Source organism: Zosterops lateralis, assembly GCF_965231275.1.
Source record: "Zosterops lateralis genome assembly, chromosome: 3".
Classification (NCBI taxonomy): domain Eukaryota; kingdom Metazoa; phylum Chordata; class Aves; order Passeriformes; family Zosteropidae; genus Zosterops; species Zosterops lateralis.
The window spans coordinates 48,573,636-48,594,015 of record NC_139764.1 but is presented as its reverse complement, the minus strand read 5'-3'; the positions used below and the strand labels follow the sequence as shown (position 1 = coordinate 48,594,015).

Here is a 20,380-nt window from a genome sequence, read left to right as displayed (position 1 = left end):
GTGTTTATTAGAACAGCACTTTGCTGCTTATCAGTTCTCTAAGTGTAGGTGATTTTTAAACCAGCTGCTTTTTTTACCTGAGTAGCAGGTGGTGACTTGTGTTTCATGAGAAAATTTACAAACAACTGTTCAGAAAATTGTATCTATTGCAGTACATATTTGTGAGTACAAAACAATATCATAAGCTAATTTGACTGGAGATTTTTAATTTATTTTGAGAACAAAAACTCAGATTGAAGTTTGAAGTTAAAAACTTGGTAATAAATACCAATTGTGTTCAAGCTATCCTCAGATCAAATAACTCTTACAATTCTCATTTATACTGATATCTAATGGTCCTGCAAACTGATACACCTGTTCATAGGGGGTTGTGTGGGGCAGATGAGACTTTCAGCTTGATCAACATTTTATTTTGCTTGGCAGATGCTTGTTGGACAAGAACGACTTCCTGTCATGTCAGAGCCCTGTGAAGCTAGAGTGGCTTTTCTAGATCTGGACAAAGTTGAGAGTGACATACAGAATATGTTAAAAGTTGTGGAAAAGCATCTGGAGTTGAGTGGGGAAGATGAAAAGGTTTGTGAGCAATGGAACAAATATTGAATGAATAACTTTCTATTTTGTCCCTAGGTTGCATTGCTCTAGACTTTGAGGGAGAATTCTGAGAAAATGTCTTTAGGTTAAGTTAAGAAAAGGAAGGAAACTACTAGATTGTTGGATACTCGGCACAATTTTCCAATACTTTTTCCATAGCTGTTGCCTCCTGGCTTTTGTGCTGAGAGTAACTAATCATACTTGAGTTGGTATTTTTGTCATGATTTTATATAATACAGGTAGTGAACTCTGACTTTTGTTTATCTATCTTCTATCTCCTACTCAAAGTAGCTCTTTGTTAAGAATTCTTCCTGTAGTTGAATGATGTTTGGATAAGGTTCAAACTTAAACTGGTATGATAAAATGAATCACAGTGTATAGGCCAGGTCAGAGGATGCTTGTGAGGTAAGGTCCAAGTAAGTCTTGTAATGTGGCTCTATGTTGGAAGTCCAAATAAAGGCTTTGAACAAAATTTATCTTCTAGATTCTTATCTAGACTGTGCTATTCACCCATATAAAACTGCCATAGTTTTGTTATCTCGTCCACTATAGCCTTGTTGCCTATTAAATCGGGTAAATTCCTGGCAGGCCACTCTGCCTTCCTTTTAAGTAGCTCAAATACTATAAACTGAGCCAGAAAGCTGGATATCAGTCTATGGAAAATGCCATGAATATTACAGAATGCAAATTTTAAAATATTTCTATAGAAGGGCCAACTGTTCTAGAACATAGCCTTCCTTTTATACTGTTTCTATATTTATTGAATCTTTGGTTTTGTGCTGTTGTGCTCTGAGCTTGCTTGTTATTGTCAAGGAATGTCTAAAATAGAAATGGCACTAAAGTCATAATACCCTATTGATGTGACTGCATACTGCTGGCTCATTAAATTTCCTTCAGCACATCTCTTTATAAAGTTTATGGAATGAACAAGTTTGATTTCAGGAGAATCTCTGCTTGAATTTGTTTGGTTCCCATTTAGATAATAAAACAAAAGCTTGATACAATTGCTGTTAGTATCTGAGCAGCTAATGTTTCTAAAATTAATTTGTGTAGATAATAGAGATTTGTGTAATTTTAGCTGGATCAAGAAAGAGCTCAGATTGAAGAAGTTTTACAGAGAGGAGGGGAGTTGCTCCAGCAGCCTATGGAGGACCATAGGAGAGAAAAGATCCGCCTACAATTGTTGCTTCTGCAGAAAAAGTACAACAGTGTGCAGGTACAGTTATGATAGTTACTACAGCTCATTTATCAATTTTCCCTTTGGTATCCCACTTACAACCTGTAACCCCTATTCTATAACTTGTGACTCTTTCAGCATACCGTGTTTCTCTGGGAGAGAGTTAAATGAATGTGTCTTTGCAATTCCAAAATATGAATTTTCCCATTTCTAGGTTTTGGGGGAATGGTTTTGATTTTTAAAGTCCTTTTCACAGCTTCAGAAAGGGTCACCCTGTGTATTTACCCAGATAGGTGCTTCAAGTTGGGCATTTGCTTCACGTGTCTTTGCTGGCCCTTGAACTGAGGTTTATCTCCCACCCTCAGGCTGTGTGAAGAGTGACTATGTATACACATGTACACAAATATAGTGACCTCTCAGCCCTTTCTGTGATTGAGCTGCCTCCAAATTCCTCTTCCTTCCTATAGAGGATATTAGCAGTAATTGCAGACTGCAGCATGTTGTGGTGCTTGCATACACATGCTGTGCTAAAAATGGTTTTGTCTAGAACAAAGAGGCTCCTTTTAGCTCACTTGTTTGAATCATGCTAGCATTGGCAAGCTGAGGTGTAGTTCAAAGCTGCAGGGCAAGACCCTCAGGCTGGCTCTGATTACATGTCTATGCAGATAAAGAGAATGTAGCTATTACAAAAATAAATTAGGACTATTGCATATTTTGGAATTTGCTCCTTCAAATGAATCCCTCAAGTATTTTTGTTTTCAAACAAGTAAGACCTATTCTGTTTAATACTTCCCTCTTTTTACACCATATTTTCCTAACACACTGGATTGTAGGAGTGCAGGTCATTTCAAAGGAGGCAGGCGGTGGAACTCTCTCCAGTATTTTCCCAGTATAAGAAGGAACATGATAGTCTAATGAAGTGGCTGAATGAGGCTGAGGAGCATCTGTCAGGGCTGCAAGGTGTGGAGGATGAACAGAAACTGCAGGTAAATGAGGCTTCTGTTTCTTAGAGCAAACAGTTAATGGTGTGTATGAATTTTGGAGATTCATACCACTAGAGTTTAATCTAGTCTAGTGTTCTTCTTTGGACACCTCTGTGGAAACAACTGTTTCAAAATGATAGCATTCATTTTTTGTTAGGAAATTATCAGCATGTGGTAGTTTGAGATTTCTACATAGTCATCATAGGTCTGAAAGATCTCATCCTTTAGGCCCAAATCTTAGACCATGATCTGGGCAGTGGCCCTGATTCAGGACAGTTTGTCTTGCCAGTCTCCATCCATGAGGATTACACTTAACCCTTTTTAAAAACTTTCAATGCAAACAGCCTGATTTAATATCAGTTTGGTGCAGGTATGATAAAAGCCTTGCTTGAGGCTTCAATCCAGTGTCTCTTCATCCTGTGGTCAGCGTATTGTAACTCCTCTGCTGTCTTTTTCTGCCTCTATTCCTTAGAGAGGGATAACTGCCCTCATATAATGCATATTACTGTACACAATGAATATTAATAAAACAGACAACGGTTGAAGTATTTCTGATAATGTGTGTGTGGGTCTTGACAAACAGTTTTGCAACTCATGTCAGGGTCTGATAAGACTTACTGCCCAGAAAGTTGTAGGTCTTAATTGTTGAGGATACAGATTTTTTTAAAAATGCTTTTGTTGTGGCTTTGTGAATATTTTTTGTTCATTTTTAAAAAATCTCTTATTTCTCCTCTCCATCCTTAAAAACACTTTGTGTTTTTGTGGTAATTACATTAATATTTTAGGCAATAACTGTAATTATTTCTTGTAATTTCTTGAACAAGCTTGAGTGCTAGCTAATCTGTCAAGGACTTTTCAATTTGTGCATATAAAACTTCATAATTAACATCTATCAATCTTTTTGACTGCTCTGTAACTTTTTAAATCCAGAACCAGTACCTTGGAGGCAGGGGTAACATGCTCTGGCTCCCTGTGAGGCTTGCACCACACAATCATAATGTGGTCTTCTTTGTTCACAGCTAGCGCTGTGTGGCTTCAGCTGCCTGTGATAGATGGTCTGCTGTTCCTTTGCCACACAGGCCATTCAGTATCAACTTCTACATCTGCTGCTCTTTAGAGAGACTGTTTCACACGATAAGGCTCCCATGCAGAGCTGGGTAGCAGAGAGGGCCCTGGGTCTGTAGAACAGTCTGACATCTGACTGCTCTCTTGGGTCTCCAGCAGTCTCTTCTGCTGACATAAGCTCCTTGGGACTTGGCTGATGCCGTGGAAGTTTTTTGAAGGGAATGGGGATTTATGTGTATTTGAAGTAAAGAACATCATTCAGTTTTTCTTTTTGACCATCTGATGCTTTGAATGAATCAATTACTGGACAGAAATGGAAAAATGGTGCACCTGCATGACTCTTTGCCAATGGGGGCAGTCCAGTCATGCCTCAGGCTGGTCCTCCTTGTCACTGTTGGTCTCACTGCAGCTTCACTGATCCTCTCTAAGGAAGATTTTCCTGTAAAGCCCTTTTCTTAAAAGGGTACACTGCAACTAATCCCTGATAGCGCTAGATCTGTTCCTGGATTAATAAATCTGGTTGCTGAAAGCAGAATGTCATGTCAATGTGGATTACCCTAGCAATCACTATGGACTGTTGATGGAGAAACAGTATCCTGACAGCTCAGGTCAGCTAGACTGTCAGAAAGGGACCACAGCAGTTTTCATTACTGATGTGAAACTTGGAAATTCAAACTGCTGCTTTTTGCTTCATGTGCCTGTTCCTCTGGATTTCTGATATTTGGGTGCTAAGGCACCTTGTCTCAAGTGGCCTTATTTTACTTTTATGGCTTGTTCTTTCACCGGCTCTACTAATCAATCTTGAACACCAAAAATGGTGTGAGACCATAATGTTGCTAAAGGGAGAAATAGTCTTCCCAAATATCATTTTAGATAATCACTGTTGCTCCAGAATTTTCTTGGAGCCACCAGACTTGAAAATTGCAGTTCTTGTTGCTCATCGCAGTTCAGGACTGAGAAGCACTAAATGAATTCCTGACCTGCTGGTGTGCAGGTGGCTTAAGCCCTTCCCTTGATGCAAGGAAGCTGTAGAGTGGAGAAAGAGAAACTGCAGTTTGATGTGAAAAAAACAGTGAGGAAAAGGAAGATGTCAACTGCTGAGCTGGGGAGTAGACTTCAATTGAGCTTTTATGTAATACATTATTTATGCTTTTGTAAGTAAGTGTGGAGGAGAGGACTTACTTATGGTGCTTGAAGGTCATATCTGTATATTGATTTGCTGGAAGTAGCTGGATCATAAATATTTCTCATCATTTATGCTTCTAGGGATTATGGAGTTAAAATATCTCTGAAATATTAGTAACCCTTCTACATAGTAAGTACTTTCGAGTAAGCCTTGTTTTGCCACAAATCCATTAGCAAGAAAAGCCTGCACTGGAAGTTTGCATCTCCTAGAGGTCCTTCTTTTCTAACAGTGCTTTAGTGCACAGTACATTTTTTCCTGTAAATGGAAGCAGGCATCATCTTGAAGGCTCTTGAAGTATTATTTCCATAATAAAGAAAACTTACTTGTTTTTTCTCACATCCTTTTTATAGGAAAGGTTCTGGATTACTTAAATATGAATAACTTTTTCCTGGTTGCATTAATTAAATGGACACAAGCTTTGAGAAACCTGTTTTTAGAAAACTGGCTCTGAAATAGCTTGAGATTTAAAAACTGGCTTATAGAGTTAAACATCCAAGGAGATAAATTATTTAATTTTATGTCAATGTCTAGGGCAGTATTTTCTAAAATCCACTTGGAAGCAAGTCAGGAAGTCTTCCTAAGTTGAATCATTGGTAGATTTTGTTTCAAAATATATTTAAGTGTAAAAGGGGAGAGGGGAAAAATATGAAACCGAATTCTGAATTGCAGGTTAAACAGTATGCTAAGTATAGGAGTAAATAAATTTTCATTTGACATCCAAATTAAAAGCATTGTTACCAATTCTTATTGAGTGGCCTTATTTATAGAATGTTCAGTAATAACTGAATATTCTCTTTATTTCCCCAATTGTTTGCTTTTGCTAGTATTTAAAGAGAGAGCAAATTTATTGAGCATGCTCTAATCAACACTGAAATTAAAGTAAAAAAGGACTATTAAGTCATGCAGTCAGATTTCCTCTTAAATAACCTTAGACTGACTTTTTATTTGTGCACGCTTAAGAAAAATTGTGGGAGGAACTGAAGCCCTGCTTCTATAAAGACAGACTGAGAGGGGTCTTTTAACCTGGAGAAGAGTCAGCTCTGGGGAGGTTCTTATAGCAGCCTCCCTGTACCTACAGGAAAGCTGGAGGGGACTTTTCACAAAGGCATGGAGGAATAAAACAGGGGGCAATGGCTTTAATCTGTAAGAGGGTAGGTTTAGATTAGACATTAGGGAGGAATTCTGTGAGGGTGGGGAGGCACTGGAACAGGTTGCCCAGAGAAGCTGTCCATTCCATATCCCTGGAAGTGTTCTAGTCCAGGTTTGATGGGGCTTTGTGCAACCTGATGTGTAGTGGAAGTTGTTCCTGCCCATGGCAGGGGGGTTGGAATGAAATGGTCTTTATGGTCCCTTTCCAACTTAAACCATTCTGATTCTGTGAAAAGAATTTGCTTACCTGAGATTTTCTTTCCCTAATTACAAAAAATAATTAAAAAAAACCACCAACAAAACCCCAAAAAACAGAGCCAAGCAACCAAAACTGTCTTCTGTGATAATTAGGTATTTGTCAGGTAACTGTGAGAGTTACATGAAACTCCTATTTTTTTTTTAGCATAATTTGCTGCATTTTAGAAGCTTCTAGTCTGTAACATAAGATGTAGAGAACAGCTGAACAATTAAAACTCTGCTGTACTAAAGCACTAATGTGTTTATAGCACTTACATATGTTCACCTTTAAGAATGAGAATTGAGAGAGGAGGATGTAGCATCTCAGTGATGGGAGGCAGCTGGAGCAGATTAGCAAGGAGGTATACTCTGGAGGAGCAGCATCAGCAGGAATTCACTGCTTAGCAGAAGGGAGTAACCTGGCCCAGGGTGATGTTATTGGGAAGGCAGAAAGTTTCAAAACATGTCAGTGCATAGGTACAAAATAGGTTTGCTGTGTTCCAATAAGTGCTGTTTTAAATCTTGTGCAAGTTTTTTCTAATGAGAGATAAAGCAGTATGTGGGAAGTAGAAACATAGTAAAGCCCAGTGGCCTATTCATGTGGGTGAAGTCTTGAAGTCTTGTCACCTGTGTGAGAATGGGACTTTTGGAAGGACTGGGAGTTAGAGAGAACACATGATGAAGATGTTGCAGATGGCTGTGCTGTAGAAGGCATCCTGGTGGTTCTTCTTACCTCGACTTGTTTCATATTGTTATGGAAAATAATACTTTAAAAGTTGCACTGACTGTCTGATTTCTTAGGAATAAGGGCCCTTTCCTTCCACAGGACAGCCATACACAGGGCACAGTGGTGTGTCTTAGACAAGCGGTACCCTTCCCATGGCTTGGAGTTTTAATCAAGAATAATACAGAGTCATTTTGAGGCATGACATCTACTGTTTTCTAACTTTTAAAATAAAGAAACTGTCCTGTGCAGGACTTGCAGCTTTCTGAATTTGTGTAATCTTGCTTAAAAGGCCTTTGTTTTCTCTTCTAATGTAGAAAAGTAATTATTCTGAATATAGTTTATTGATTTAGGGTTTTTTCTTAAAATTGATTCTTGTTTGAAATATAAAATGATTTTTCATGTTTTTAGGCAATCCCTGTCCAGCAAAGGTTAAAAGGCCAATTTGCTACAGGAATTAGGACCTTTCCATTCTCAGCTGAGTACTTGGTTGAAATCAACAAAGTTCTGCTGGCCATGGCTGATGTTGAGCTGCTGCTGAATGCACGAGAGCTGAATACTGGCATCTATGAGGATTTTTCTGCTCAGGAAGATTCACTGAAGGTACTGCATGCCTAAGCATTACATTCAGAGTGGAGTTAGAAGAAAAACCAGCACCTTTACGACTGTATTGCTATATTTATGGTTTGCTTGGTATATACAGGATCAAGATGCACTGAAAAATAAAAAACTATCGTTCTGGTGTTCTAACTTTTTTGCTATCATAATCTAGATACAAAATGTAGCAGCATGGGAGGTTGAGGGAGTAAGGTTTAATTTGTTGTAGACACTTGAATTTTTCATCATAGTCCACATAACACTTAGAGAAATGCTAAAGCAAATCTCCTTACATTCCTGCTTGGTAGCCTTAATACAGGTGCTGTTCCTAAGTCATGTGAAAACAATTGCTCAAAGAGGAACAAGAGAAATGGTGATTCTTGACTTTTTATGAAGCTGTGTATGAGGCCACAAGATGTTGGTACCTGCTCTGATGAGCAAAACAGCAATATTCTTTCAGTTTTACGCTTCCCCTTCTTACTGTCAGCCAGTGGATTTACTTGTGTGATTAATAGTGAGGTAATAGTTAAGGACCTGGCCTTTTTCAAAAGGAGATGAAGAAATTATGTTTGAAAATACCGAAACCTGCTATCAAATATGTCAAGTCTGAGCTCTGGTTAACTCTTAGCATATAAAAGAGTGTGAAACAAATTCCCTCAGAAAACATCCATTGGAGTTGGGAATTAGATATGGTATGGTGTAATGTAGGTGTACCTCTCTGGACTGGGAATCATAGTGGGGTCCATGTGTCGTATCTGATGTGTAGTCAGGCTTTGCTAGATTAGCAAGAGCTAGATTAGCTGTTTCTGCAGCTGCTATATAGGTTCTCTAAAAGCTTTTCAGAATTCCAGTCTACTTTCCTGACATGCTGTTCTTTCTGCTGTGTACATGCTTCCATTTCTCATCTTTCTTTTTTTTAACATATTTTATAAAAGCAAATATGGGAATGGTGCCAGCCTTTGACAAAGGGGACAGCTTTTGTTTTGTTGATGCAATTCTCTTATCCCTGCTTATGCTGCTTCTGTGCTGCCTTGAGTGCAGTTAAGAGTGTTTACGTTAAGATAGGTTTAAAGTACTTCATTTTGGTGCAGGTGTCTCATCTGATTTTGAAGTTTTGGTATAGTCTGTTTTCAGAAATAGCAAATAGCAGAGCATAGAATTTTTAGAAGCATTACTGCTTTTAATTCAAAAAGATAAGTAAATTCCACTGTCTGCATGAACTGTTTGTCTTCCGAATACCAACGCAGTCTTACAACAGTATCTGGTTTAGAGGAATTTTCACATCATAGTTCAATGGTATTTGAAATTGATTCCTTTAACTTTGTCATTTAAATCTAAAACCTTTATGCAGCCTTATGCTTTTGCAGTTCTCTGCGTATGGGAGGTTACATGAGGCATGGCAAAGTTGTATTTTGTGGTACATTTTTTTTACACGGGGAAATAGCATTTACAGCATCTTCATGACATGGGCAGATTTGTTTAATAATGAAGATACTGTTGTATTGAGAAGTATGGTGTGCACCTTTACCTTAGGAACAAATTGGATACATATGTAATATTTCATCCTTTTCATAAAAAACCTGAAAAGGACACAGGCTTAAAGGGTGTGATGAACTATTCAGTTCAGTTGCTAAAACTGATTTAAACTGTAAACTGCTGATACTGGTGGTCGTGGTCTTATTGCAGATGCTGATTTTTGGAAAAGAATTTTGAAAATATTATTTTTTGGTATTTTTTTTTAATTTCCTGCTGATGTTGACTTTACTAATGGTTTGTGCCATCACTGTGCTTGCAGAGCATAAAAGATGTTTTGGATAAACTTGGGGATAAAATTGCAGTAATACATGAAAAGCAGCCTGATATTATATTGGAAGCATCTGGACCTGAAGCAATACAAATAGGAGATGCACTAACCCAGCTGAATGCAGAATGGGACAGAATTAATAGAATGTACAATGATCGTAAGTGGTAAGTAAAGCGTGGTTGATCTCTGTGGCTGTGTGGTAAATACTTTATGTACATGTACCCTTAATGACTGAAAATTATTCTATGAAATTTAAAATTAAATGCAAAGGCTTATACTGTAGATAATTTGGTTTTACAATATTTCCTTTTTACTGATGATGTAAGGGAATGGAAGATGCAGAAGTTTTGTAGAGCATGATGTATGCATAACCATGTTTACTTGCTTTGTAGCACCAGAAATCTGATATCAAACACATATGGTAGTATATTTTGAGGAGATGGTTTTTAGGAAGTGTATGTATTACATAAGCAGATGTTTCCAACTCTTTCTCAGAGCACTGATATATGTGTAGGATATAAAAATCATTTGGTTGCATCATCTAAATAGAGACTTTCAGAAATTCTGGGCCCTTGGATCAGTGAAGGATTGAGATTTCCAATAACTCAGCAGGCCATGTTGTTTCACTGTGGGTTCTTTAATTAGAAAAGAGTGGTGCCAGCTGTGTACAACTATCTGTGCTCTTGCTGGGTGCTTGTGGTCACCTGCTGTACTTTGAGACAACAGCTCCAGAATCTGGTGCCCATCCATATTTATATGCCTGTAGCTATTTTATTGTCCTCACAGGTACTGTAGGAACTAAGTTATGCCTTTTTTTCTACTTGTAACTTACTTGAAAAGCTTTAACTAATGTTAACATTTTGTAATTATGTGTACAGTTTAATTTGCTGCTCAAATTTGCTTTGATTAAGTAGCCAGGGCTAACCAGAAACCTTGTCTTATTGAAAATGTAAGTGTATCAAGGAGTAAGTTCAATGTTTATGGATAACTGGCAAAATGCAACAGACTGCCTCTTTTGTCACTTTGCTGATACACATTAATCTTGAACTTTATGAAGTTTGTAAAGCTCTGCATATTAATGAGAATAATATACGACTTCATTTTCATTCAGAAAGGGACTATTGGACTACTAATTTAGATCAATGATATGTAGCTTCTTGAATATATAAGGTGCTACAATTTTAATAGAAGCATGCTCTTTGATCAACAAAGACATTATTAATTGCAATATTAAAATGTTATTAGTATTTTTAAACCCCTTCTGTTACAAAGAAGAATTCTTAGCCAAGTTTAACCTTGCTTTTCCTAGTGTTGCACTAAGTACAAGCTGGACGACTATCTCCTTAATCATCTTTGGCTTTTTTCTATTTCTGGAGTGGGTGGAGATTTTGACAAAATTAGAAGAAGCAGCATCTGAAGCCTTTGGCAAAAGATTGACTTAGTTTTCAGGGGTAGTAAAGATTTTGTGATTGAATGCCAGCTAAGTAGTTAAACTTTTGGTAAATGCTCTGATGAAGCCAAGCACAAGTTGAATTAAACTTTACTTAGCAAACCTAAGTAGTCAACTAAATCCAGCCAATTACAGTTGGAGTTGAATGTGTGCAGAGTAAAATGTGTGTATTTTGTACATATATATGGTCTTAATGCTTTGAACTGTTTGTAACAGTGCAGGTTTGCTGGGTCTGCTCTTTTTGCTGTGGGTTTTCTCTGAGTGCTGAAAGTGTTGATGACTTGGGAATGAGATGTGGATTGGCAACAGTGGATTCCTGCAGAGGAGGCAAATGATAGCCAAGTTTTGGTGCAATAGTCACAGGAATTTGGTACTTTTAGCTTTCAGATGAGGCAGTCTGTAGGGAAAAAGCAGCACATGCATCTGACTCAAAACTGGAGTGAAACTTTGCTTGCTGCTCAAAATACTGATGGAACTGTAATCTCCAAAGAGAAATGGTACAAGTGAAAACTTTGTATCTCAATGTTCTCTGAAGTTTTAAAATTTTGTATTCCAAAAAAGCCATGTGCTCAAAACTCCCTCAAAACCTTTAATTTTTAAGGAAGCCTATAAAACTTTTCAATCTATTTTAAGTGCTTAGAATGTATCTTCTCATTAAATGTGGAATGAGTTACTGTCATGAGACAATATGCTTAGACTGAAATGTTAGACACTGGGATTTGGGGTCAATGTACAGGTTGGTCTAGGGTAGAAAATCAAGGTATGTGCTGAAACTGAAATGGTAAAACTAGAAGTTAAGGTTAGAAAAATTGGAGATTTTTATGACTTTACTGGAATTAGCTAATAATAATAACAACAAATAAGCCCTGTATATGTCAAGAAATATGGATCTTTTGTAAAATGAAATTTAATTTTGATTAAGTTAATCTCACTAAGAACTCCTGGATTGTTGACTTTAATTAGTGAAAAAATAGTTACAATTGTAGCTCTTTAAAGTCTGGTTTTAGATATCTTTTTTATGCTGCTAATTTCAGATTGCATCTATATATATATGCAATAACCCTTTACCCTTTAATAACAGTCTTTACTGTTGCAATAAGTTTACAATTTGCATTGTTTGCAATAATGGGCTGCAAATGACAGTTCCTCAGTCAAAATAGAGGGTCCTCTGATTAACAGTAGTCTTGGCCTCTTAGGTCTTTAAAAATTACTGTTTTTATTAGTTTGGAATAATTAACAATTAACAAATAGAAAGCAAGCCACTCTATTCCTTTCTGACATGTTTTTCTCCTGCTCTCACTTTGTTAGCTTGTTAACATTACAGAACTCTCATTTTATTAAAAAACAATTTTCTGACTGTGGTTATTCTGCCTGTTCCATGCTAGAACATGTTGCCATTCAAGTTAAGCAACACATTAATTTGAGGCTGCAAAGATGATGACAATGAAATATCTGGCAAATTATTATGTGATTCAATTCTGTAAGACCTTTTTATGTATGCTCACTGGTAATACTATATAATCAAATAAATAGTCTATATAATCAAAATCACCTTCGCTTAATAAATTCTGGACATCAGCACCCAATTTTCTCCTTATGAAGGAGAAAAGAAATCTGAGGAATTAATCATATTCCATATTTCACATTGTCTGATAGCTGAATTGTTTCACAATAAAGGAGGAAAGAGTTCTGCAGACCAGTTTGATGTAGCTAATCAATCTTTATTTTTTAAGTGACAGAAACAAGTTTGCTTAGAACTGCCCTCTCTTCCTTCAGCTGGAAGTTAATGACAGTCTGTGCTGTTGGCTTGCACCAGCTGCTACTGTGCCAGGACGCCTTCAGTACTAGGACTTGTTTAACCAGGCTGTGTGTTAGTCTTTCCGTTCTGCAAGGCAAATTTCTACACCCTGGAGTGGGGTTCCTAGCCTCCTAACTGAAACTTTGGGTCATTTTTCCCTCCTTTGTTTTCCCACAGTGGCTTTGACAGAGCGATTGAGGCGTGGCGGCAGTTCCACTGTGATCTCAATGATCTCTCCCACTGGATAGCGGAGGCTGAGGTGCTGCTGGCCGATGCCCGTGGGCCGGATGGCAGCCTGGAGCTGCAGGCAGCTGGGCTGCATCAGCAGGTACGTGGGATTCGGGCAGAAAGTGAGCAAGCTGGAAAAAGCCTAGATTTTCATCTAAAATTGTAGTTTTATAGATAGACATATGGATTTGCAGAGAGGCTGTGCAATTACACTTCAAAATGCAGTAACTCTTAACGTTTCTATTTTGGCTGCAGTTTAAAATTCATTTTTGGGGAAGAGCTCAACTACTGCTTATAGTATGGGGTTTTATAATCACTTATGATATGGATTGGTTTGAGATAATTTGATAATTCAAATGTTGGCATAATTTGCTATTTTTTAAATTTTGTTACAGCTTCAAAAATACATTAATCAGATAAATCCAGTATATAATTTCAATTACTTTTGACTCATAATTAAAAAAAATAGACCCCAATGAAAATAATTTATAACTTACCAAATTATTTATTTAAACAAATGTCTTTTGGCAATACTGCTTTGTATAAACAATCTGGAAAAAGAGAAGATTCCAGTTACAGGGATATCGTACATTTGATTTTTTTTTTTTAAATTTTGTTCCTGGAATTTAGTTCCCTGTGTCTTTTGATTTTACTCCTTTTTAAATAAGGAGAAGAAAGCATAAGTTTCAGGATCAGATTTTTTTTCTTTTGAGAGTATTAGTTATCCAAGTGTCAGTGTGTGTTGTGAAAGAAAAGTAAGTTCTGTCTAAGACACAGCTTCTGTTTTATCCTTGTTCCTGCTTGAAGTTTTCTTCTAGGGCATTTCACATCTCTTTCTTGACTCATCGTATTCTTAATCTAGTTGCTAAGAAATTTTTGCTAACAGTATAAGATTTTAGTAGTTGTTAGGGCTTTTGAAGATTTTAATCCTGACATCTTCTGACTTTCTTTAGCTTCATGTATTTTCTGTGGTGTCTGGGACCATGGCAGCACTGCCATAATTATCCCAGCTAAAATACTCTGAAGGTAAAGAAATATTTGGGGTATAGATTATGAAAAGACCTGGTTCAAGTCAAACCATCTGTTAGAACCACTAGGAAGTGCTGTAACATTAAGAGAAAAGGAATCAAATATGAGTGTAGATTTTAGCACTGGTGGCTTAAATGGATTCTTGTGATTCTTTGTAATATTCATAGACTATTCTGTATCACTATTTTCTTATGACACATAGAAAATTGAATTAGATTCAACAACAGTAGATTAATAACTTTATCAATGGCCTCCATTTCTAAGTTATGATGGTTGTAAGTGCCCTTCTTTTAGTAAAATAATATGCGCTCAGGATTCATCCTGCGTATCATAAGCCAGATCAAAGACACTTCAGGTCAGTAATAAAATTCTGTGTGACTTTATGTTTCTAACAGGAACTTGAAGAGGGAGTCAGCAGCCATCAGACCAGTGTTTCAGCTTTGAACAGAACTGGGGAAGGAATCATACAGAAACTGTCTGCTACAGATGGGAGCTTCCTGCAGGAGAAACTGGCAGGGTTGAATAGACGCTGGAAAGCAATCACAACAGAGGTCATGGATAGACAGCAGAGGTAATAAGTTCATCAAAAATTTGAATGTCTGACCAGATGCAATATGGAGAATTTCATTTAGCAAATTCTGGGAGAGAGAGTGCATTCTATTGCATGCTGTCATTAATCTGAATTTTCCTAATGTTCAGAGCCCTGTTTTTGAATTGTCTTCTAAAACAAATTTCTCATAAATTCACCTGCAATTGACTGCTTAGTAAGTCTTTGTTTAGAACAACTCACAAAATGACAAGCACAGAACTACTTTTCTTACAATTTTCCTTTGTTTTAAAAATAATTTACTTATAAAGCCAGACCTTTTAGAAATAATTGCTCAGCTACTTTCTCTGGCTGAAGCTGAACTGTAAGTACCTTATAGTAAATTTTGTTCTATCATTGACAGAGATGCACTAATTGAAACAACTTGTACTGTTCTTGAATTTCCACAATACCTTCCACAATCTTACGTAAAGTAAGATCTTTATGTAATTGTGTTTTTAAAATCTCCTACTACATTTAGAAATAAAACAGGACCTTGCCTAATTATTAACTTGAGAAATTTCATTAAAGTTTTATGTAATTTAGTGGAAGTATTACATATGTCCCTAAAACCTTCAGGAGAAAAATTCAGTGACCTTATAATGATTAGGCCTGAAAGTGTTGTCATTACCATCACTTACATTTAATGCTTTCTGCAGTCTTTTAAAAGTATTTTATGAATTTGGAACTAAATTTGTCTGTTTTTAAGACAGTACTATTTATTTGCATTTATTTTAATGACAATGGTAGAATCTTTTGATGATAAAATGAAACCTTTAAAATGCTACAAGCACTGAAAAAAGTTCACTGTGGCATCAGAAGTAATTGAGGACTGATGTGCTGGATTCTTGTTTCAATTTTAAGGCTGAAAGGAGAGAACCAGCAGCTGATGGAGTGCAGACAGAAGCTTGATGAGCTGCTCTGTTGGTTGGAAAATGTAGAAAATGCTCTGGACACAAGATTTACATTCAACCATGAAGAAAACTTGAAGGAATTACAGGTAAGACTGATTAGTGTCTGATACTGATATGTATGCATCTGTATGTCTTGTGTTAAGCATCAGGACATGGCTTTTGAGGAGGGGAGTTTTCACACTGTGAATAGCCAAAGAAATATTATGGTTGTGTGAGACAATTTTGTGAGATCACTTTACAGAGGCAAGATGCACCTCAACATTGGTGGATTGAGTTGGTAACTGGTATGTAGCCAGCAGATGGTGTCCGTGTATGAGACATTGAGAACTAGACATACTACTGATAGAATGTAGTGAGTAGAATTTCACTGGAGATGATGTGTATGTGTCAACTTTATAATTGCTAAAATCTATAGAAAAAAAGCTGATATCCTTAAAGGTAAGCAACACTGTTGTCCCATTTACTGGGCAGTTGTAATAATCTCTTTTGTGTGTAAGATTTTTATCTAAGATTCATCTAAGATTATCTGTTTTTTAAACTGTAAGGGTTTTGACCATTTTAAGTAAGTTATGTGCATATGTATGTATTTTTCCTGTCTATTCTGTTTCTGGCTTTGACAACAAAACATTTTTGGTTTGTAGAATGTGTGAAAGAAAATGTTTCTGAAATCCTAAAAGAACGAGAGGAGTAGTCAGTCCAACTAACCTGCTTGCTCATTTTTAAAAAATCAGTAATTTTAAAAAAGGCAACAAAAAACCTCAACAAAACCCTGACCAACCTCTTTTAGAACAAATCTAAGTGGGACATCTTTAACAAGTGTTTGAGTGATGTAAAATAGTTTCAGTTGTGTTTGCCTAAACAAATAGACTCGTGTCAGTTGAGTATTTCCTGCCTGTCATCAAGCTGTAATTTTTCTTGTCATCTACCTTAATCTAAATGATAGAAGTGAAAGGTAATAAATGTTTCAATAATTTCTAGATCAAGCATAGAAATCAAAATAAAAGCTTTTCTATTTATGTTCAGGGAAATGCTTAATATTGGAGATAAAAGAAAGCTTTTCTTCTCCTTTAATTAAACAAGTTTGGAGTTTATTTCAGTCTAAAACTCTTTTGTCCATTTTAGGTCTTAAGTGAAGAGATGGAAGTTCTGGCTGACAAACTGGAATGGCTGAACAGAACTCAACCTCAAGTGCTATTGGATAAAAATATTGATCTTCAGGAAAAAAACAAACTTTCTGATTCCCTACAGTCCCTCAATGTGAGGTGGAACAAGGTGTGCATTTCTTCAGCATTGAGTATCTGAGGTTGAAAATAATGATATGCTTGGTTGTTTTCCTTTTCATGGAAAGTGGGATAGTTGTTTTCCTTGTCATGTATCTGTGACATGTGGCATGTACATAAAATGATTTGGAAACCATACAGGCACTATCGTGAAATGTACCCCAAACCACTTACATATGAAACTACCAATGGACATTTTTCCATCAGATTGAGTTTATTTGGTTGGCTTAGGTTTTATGTTGATTTTTTTTTCTTTTGTATTGGCTTTTTTTTATTTTGAAAGATGGATCAAAAGTATCAGCTAGATAAAAAATATTTTGTTTGAGTCAAACAGTAATGTATTAACTTGAAATTGACAGTTATAATAAATCCTTGCTGTGTAGGGAAGTTGAATGTTTGTAGCAGTTAAGAGGAAAAGAAATGAAGCTGTGGTAAAGTTTAGAAAATCTTGCCAAACGTATCTGGGATTCTTCTTAAACATTATTGTAAGTTAGAAACTCATGTATTCAATCTCATTGGCAAAGCTGGTTGGAGTAAAGAAGATTTTTTTTCAAGCAAAGCCTGGAGATCCACATGGAAAAATTAAATAATTTTAGATTATTTTATGGATGACAGAAGTAAGAATGTACTGAATAAAGGGGCTTTTGATAGCTCAGGGAAAGAGAAAGATGTGTTTTTACCAACTCAGCCATGAAAATAGGGATTCCCCCACTGCTTTGAACACTACATTTCCATCACTGCCTTTTAAAAACTTCTAAAAAGCAAATAGGCAAATTTGTTTTCACTACAGTGGAGTTGTAACACTTTTTTTTCAATTAGTTTCCTATTTCTCTACTTTTGTGTGACTGACAACAAGTCATGTTTTACATAATCTTTTCTTCAAAGTATATTCAAATAATGAGTTATAGCTTTGGTGCTTAGACCATAAAAAACAGGTAAATGATCTGTCTACAACACTTTATTTATTTCTTTTCAATATTTAGGTGTGACACTGGGATGTATTGACAAAACACTTTAGCACCACTTGAAGTTTTTATTGTTTTTTTAAAGGATACCTTCCAGAAATAATTGAAATATATCTGAGGCATGATGTAGCATATTTTGTCTTCCAATAAGAGATGATTTTTCTGCCATTAATACAGGTTGTGTTACTGTTTTTATTTCTCTCTGCTAGGTGTTCAGAGAAGTGCCTGACAAAATGAGAGAACTGGAGGCATTTGTTGGGCAGTCCCGTCTTGTTACAAAGACAAAGCCTCCTGGTGAGTGATTGGTCCTTCTGTTCTGCTTAATTATCTTGAGTGTAATCCTGTTTGCAGTCAAAAATAATTAAAAAAGGGAAAAACTCTATGAATTTAGACAAACATAAATAAGAAATGTTGAAGCATCATGCTGAAGTTGAGGCTGCCTTCTCATTACTATGGGAGTGAGGGAATATTTGAGTAGGGAACAAGTCACTCTACTGTTCAGGACTTGGGAAGTCTTTTTGGAGTTCCTCTAAGAGTTTTGAAATGGAGAAATTTTTATAGAGCTTAGGCCTCCTCATCAGGAATAGGTACAGAGTGAAACCCAAAATAGCTGTGTTTGTGACAGCCTGTTTCCTGTGTTTTATTTCCTGTGGATTTGTGGTCATGCCTTTGACTAATAGAGATCCAGTAGAAGCTTTCCATACAGCTAATTATTTGTAAAGTATCTCTTGCATGCAGATTTTTTGCAGCACTATAAATAAAGGCCATTCTGCTTCTTTCAGCTCAGTTTGGGGGTCAAATGGGTCTGGGTCTCCCTTATCTGCTAGATACTGACCTTTCTGAATCTCTTAGGGAAAGCTGTCTAAATAAATGTTCTTGTGTCAGACACCAACACTGGTCATATTTTCAGGCTATTAGAGTCAATTCAAAACATACAGATTGTAAACAAAATGCCCAGGTCTCCCTTTTGGAAATTTAGGTAGAGAAGACAGCCCTTGCCTGAAAGATTTTTTTTTTTTAATTCAGCATCAGTAAACAAAATTTGAGGCAAACTAACTTCTGTTTAATCCTTTTAAAACCTTAGTTCAGCTTGTTCTCCTTTCATACGTGTTTGTTAAACAAAGCTCCTGTGTTTTGTTGTTTCAGGGAAGTGTGAAATATTTATGCTCCAGCTTGATGTAACTTAGTGTTTCTTGGAACTAGAACACAACTTCTGGAGTGAATCTTACCATTCATTCAGCTCATTCCTCACTTCTTTGTTGTGACAGGTTAAAAAGAGGGAAAGGTGTGACTGAACTAGTGGGCATCTGTCCCTTTCTCAGACAGTTGTGTAATACCAGTTCCATGAAGCATCTGCTGCACAAGCTTCACTTGTGTTGAAGTGAATTCTGAGCCAAGAGTGGAGAAGACCTTTTTGCTACATAGTAGAAAACTGAGGAAGGCAGTTGTAGCCATTTATCTCAAACAAAAGTATTGGGGTTTATGCTTCATAAGTGTCAATGAGCATTTAGCTTCATTCTTTTAGGTTTAATGTAATTTTGTCTTAGCAAGTTTTCATCTTGTTTATTTTGAATTTAGGCTGAATCATTTGTGTGAATCTTTTTGGCATGCAGTAAAAAAATAGCTGCCTTAATGGTGCAAAAGGAGTTTCTGATTACTTAGCTTCTGGTTCTTAAAATACATTTTTTGCTGTGTTTTCTCTATAGATGCTGTTGCATGTTTATAGGAATTACCTAAAACCCCCTGTAATTTCAATAATTGCTTGTGTAGCCGTGACTACTTTTTCTTTAACAGAACACCCACACTCTGTTTCAGATATCCAAAGGGTGGTGCTAACATCTTCTTCATTGGAAATTCCTGTTCAGACTCAGCAGGCTTTGGAACTTTCTGCACCTGCTGATCTGGACAAAACTAGAACTGAGCTGGCTGACTGGTTGGTATTGATTGACCAGATGCTCAAGTCAAACATAGTCACTGTGGGAAATACTGAAGAGATCAATCGGACTATTGCACGAATGAAAGTATGTGTTTTTGTGAAGGCTAGTAGAAAACTGGCTCACATTTTAATAGTTCTTACATTCAATAAAGAAGCTAAAAGCAATAATGTGTTTAAGGGGAAAAAAAAGCCCTGACTGCAACTAAATGCATAACATGAAAGTTATACTTTAAATGCTGTTATTACACTCCTTTCACCTTCAGAGCCATATCCTGTTTATTCTTGTGTCCCTGTGTGAGCTAAGCACTGTTCTATTTTGTTTAAAACAAAAAAAAATAGAGAATACCTCCTGACATCTTTTGGGGTTTGTAATAGTTAACTTACACAGCAGCTTCATGTTTGCTTAGTGGGTGACCTTTGATTCACTCTTTACTGGTTTCTAATGAGTTTTGTTTGGTGTAGTTACACTAAACTGATTTCCAGAGACATGCTAAGAGGATTGAAAGTTGTTACATCAATACTTATGATGTAAATGTTTATTTCTGTTGATAGCTCATGCTATGTTGAACCATGTCTAAGGGTAGAATTAGTGAGATGTATGCAGCCATTAAGGTTCATTTTATTTGACTTAGTTCAATTAACTTAGTATAGAGTAAAAGCTGTAGGCTAAACAAGTGCTAA

The 20,380-nt window shown here is 36.5% G+C and overlaps 1 protein-coding gene across 6 annotated transcripts in view; it reads left to right on the top strand.

Annotated features, from left to right (window-relative positions):
- Positions 1–20,380, top strand: part of UTRN (utrophin) — a gene marked incomplete at its 3' end in the record, with an annotated part of 340,309 nt that overhangs the window by 120,668 nt on the left and 199,261 nt on the right. For 4 of the 6 annotated variants that reach the window (XM_083856272.1, XM_083856271.1, XM_083856270.1 and 1 more), the window contains exons 37-47: positions 424–573; positions 1,670–1,807; positions 2,602–2,754; positions 7,524–7,715; positions 9,505–9,677; positions 12,939–13,089; positions 14,414–14,589; positions 15,469–15,604; positions 16,641–16,790; positions 17,973–18,057; positions 19,579–19,784. In XM_083856272.1, the coding sequence (XP_083712398.1) occupies positions 424–573; positions 1,670–1,807; positions 2,602–2,754; positions 7,524–7,715; positions 9,505–9,677; positions 12,939–13,089; positions 14,414–14,589; positions 15,469–15,604; positions 16,641–16,790; positions 17,973–18,057; positions 19,579–19,784 (1,710 nt within the window). The remainder of the gene's footprint in view (positions 1–423; positions 574–1,669; positions 1,808–2,601; positions 2,755–7,523; positions 7,716–9,504; positions 9,678–12,938; positions 13,090–14,413; positions 14,590–15,468; positions 15,605–16,640; positions 16,791–17,972; positions 18,058–19,578; positions 19,785–20,380) is intronic. The other 2 variants (XM_083856273.1, XM_083856275.1) reach the window with 1 other exon arrangement.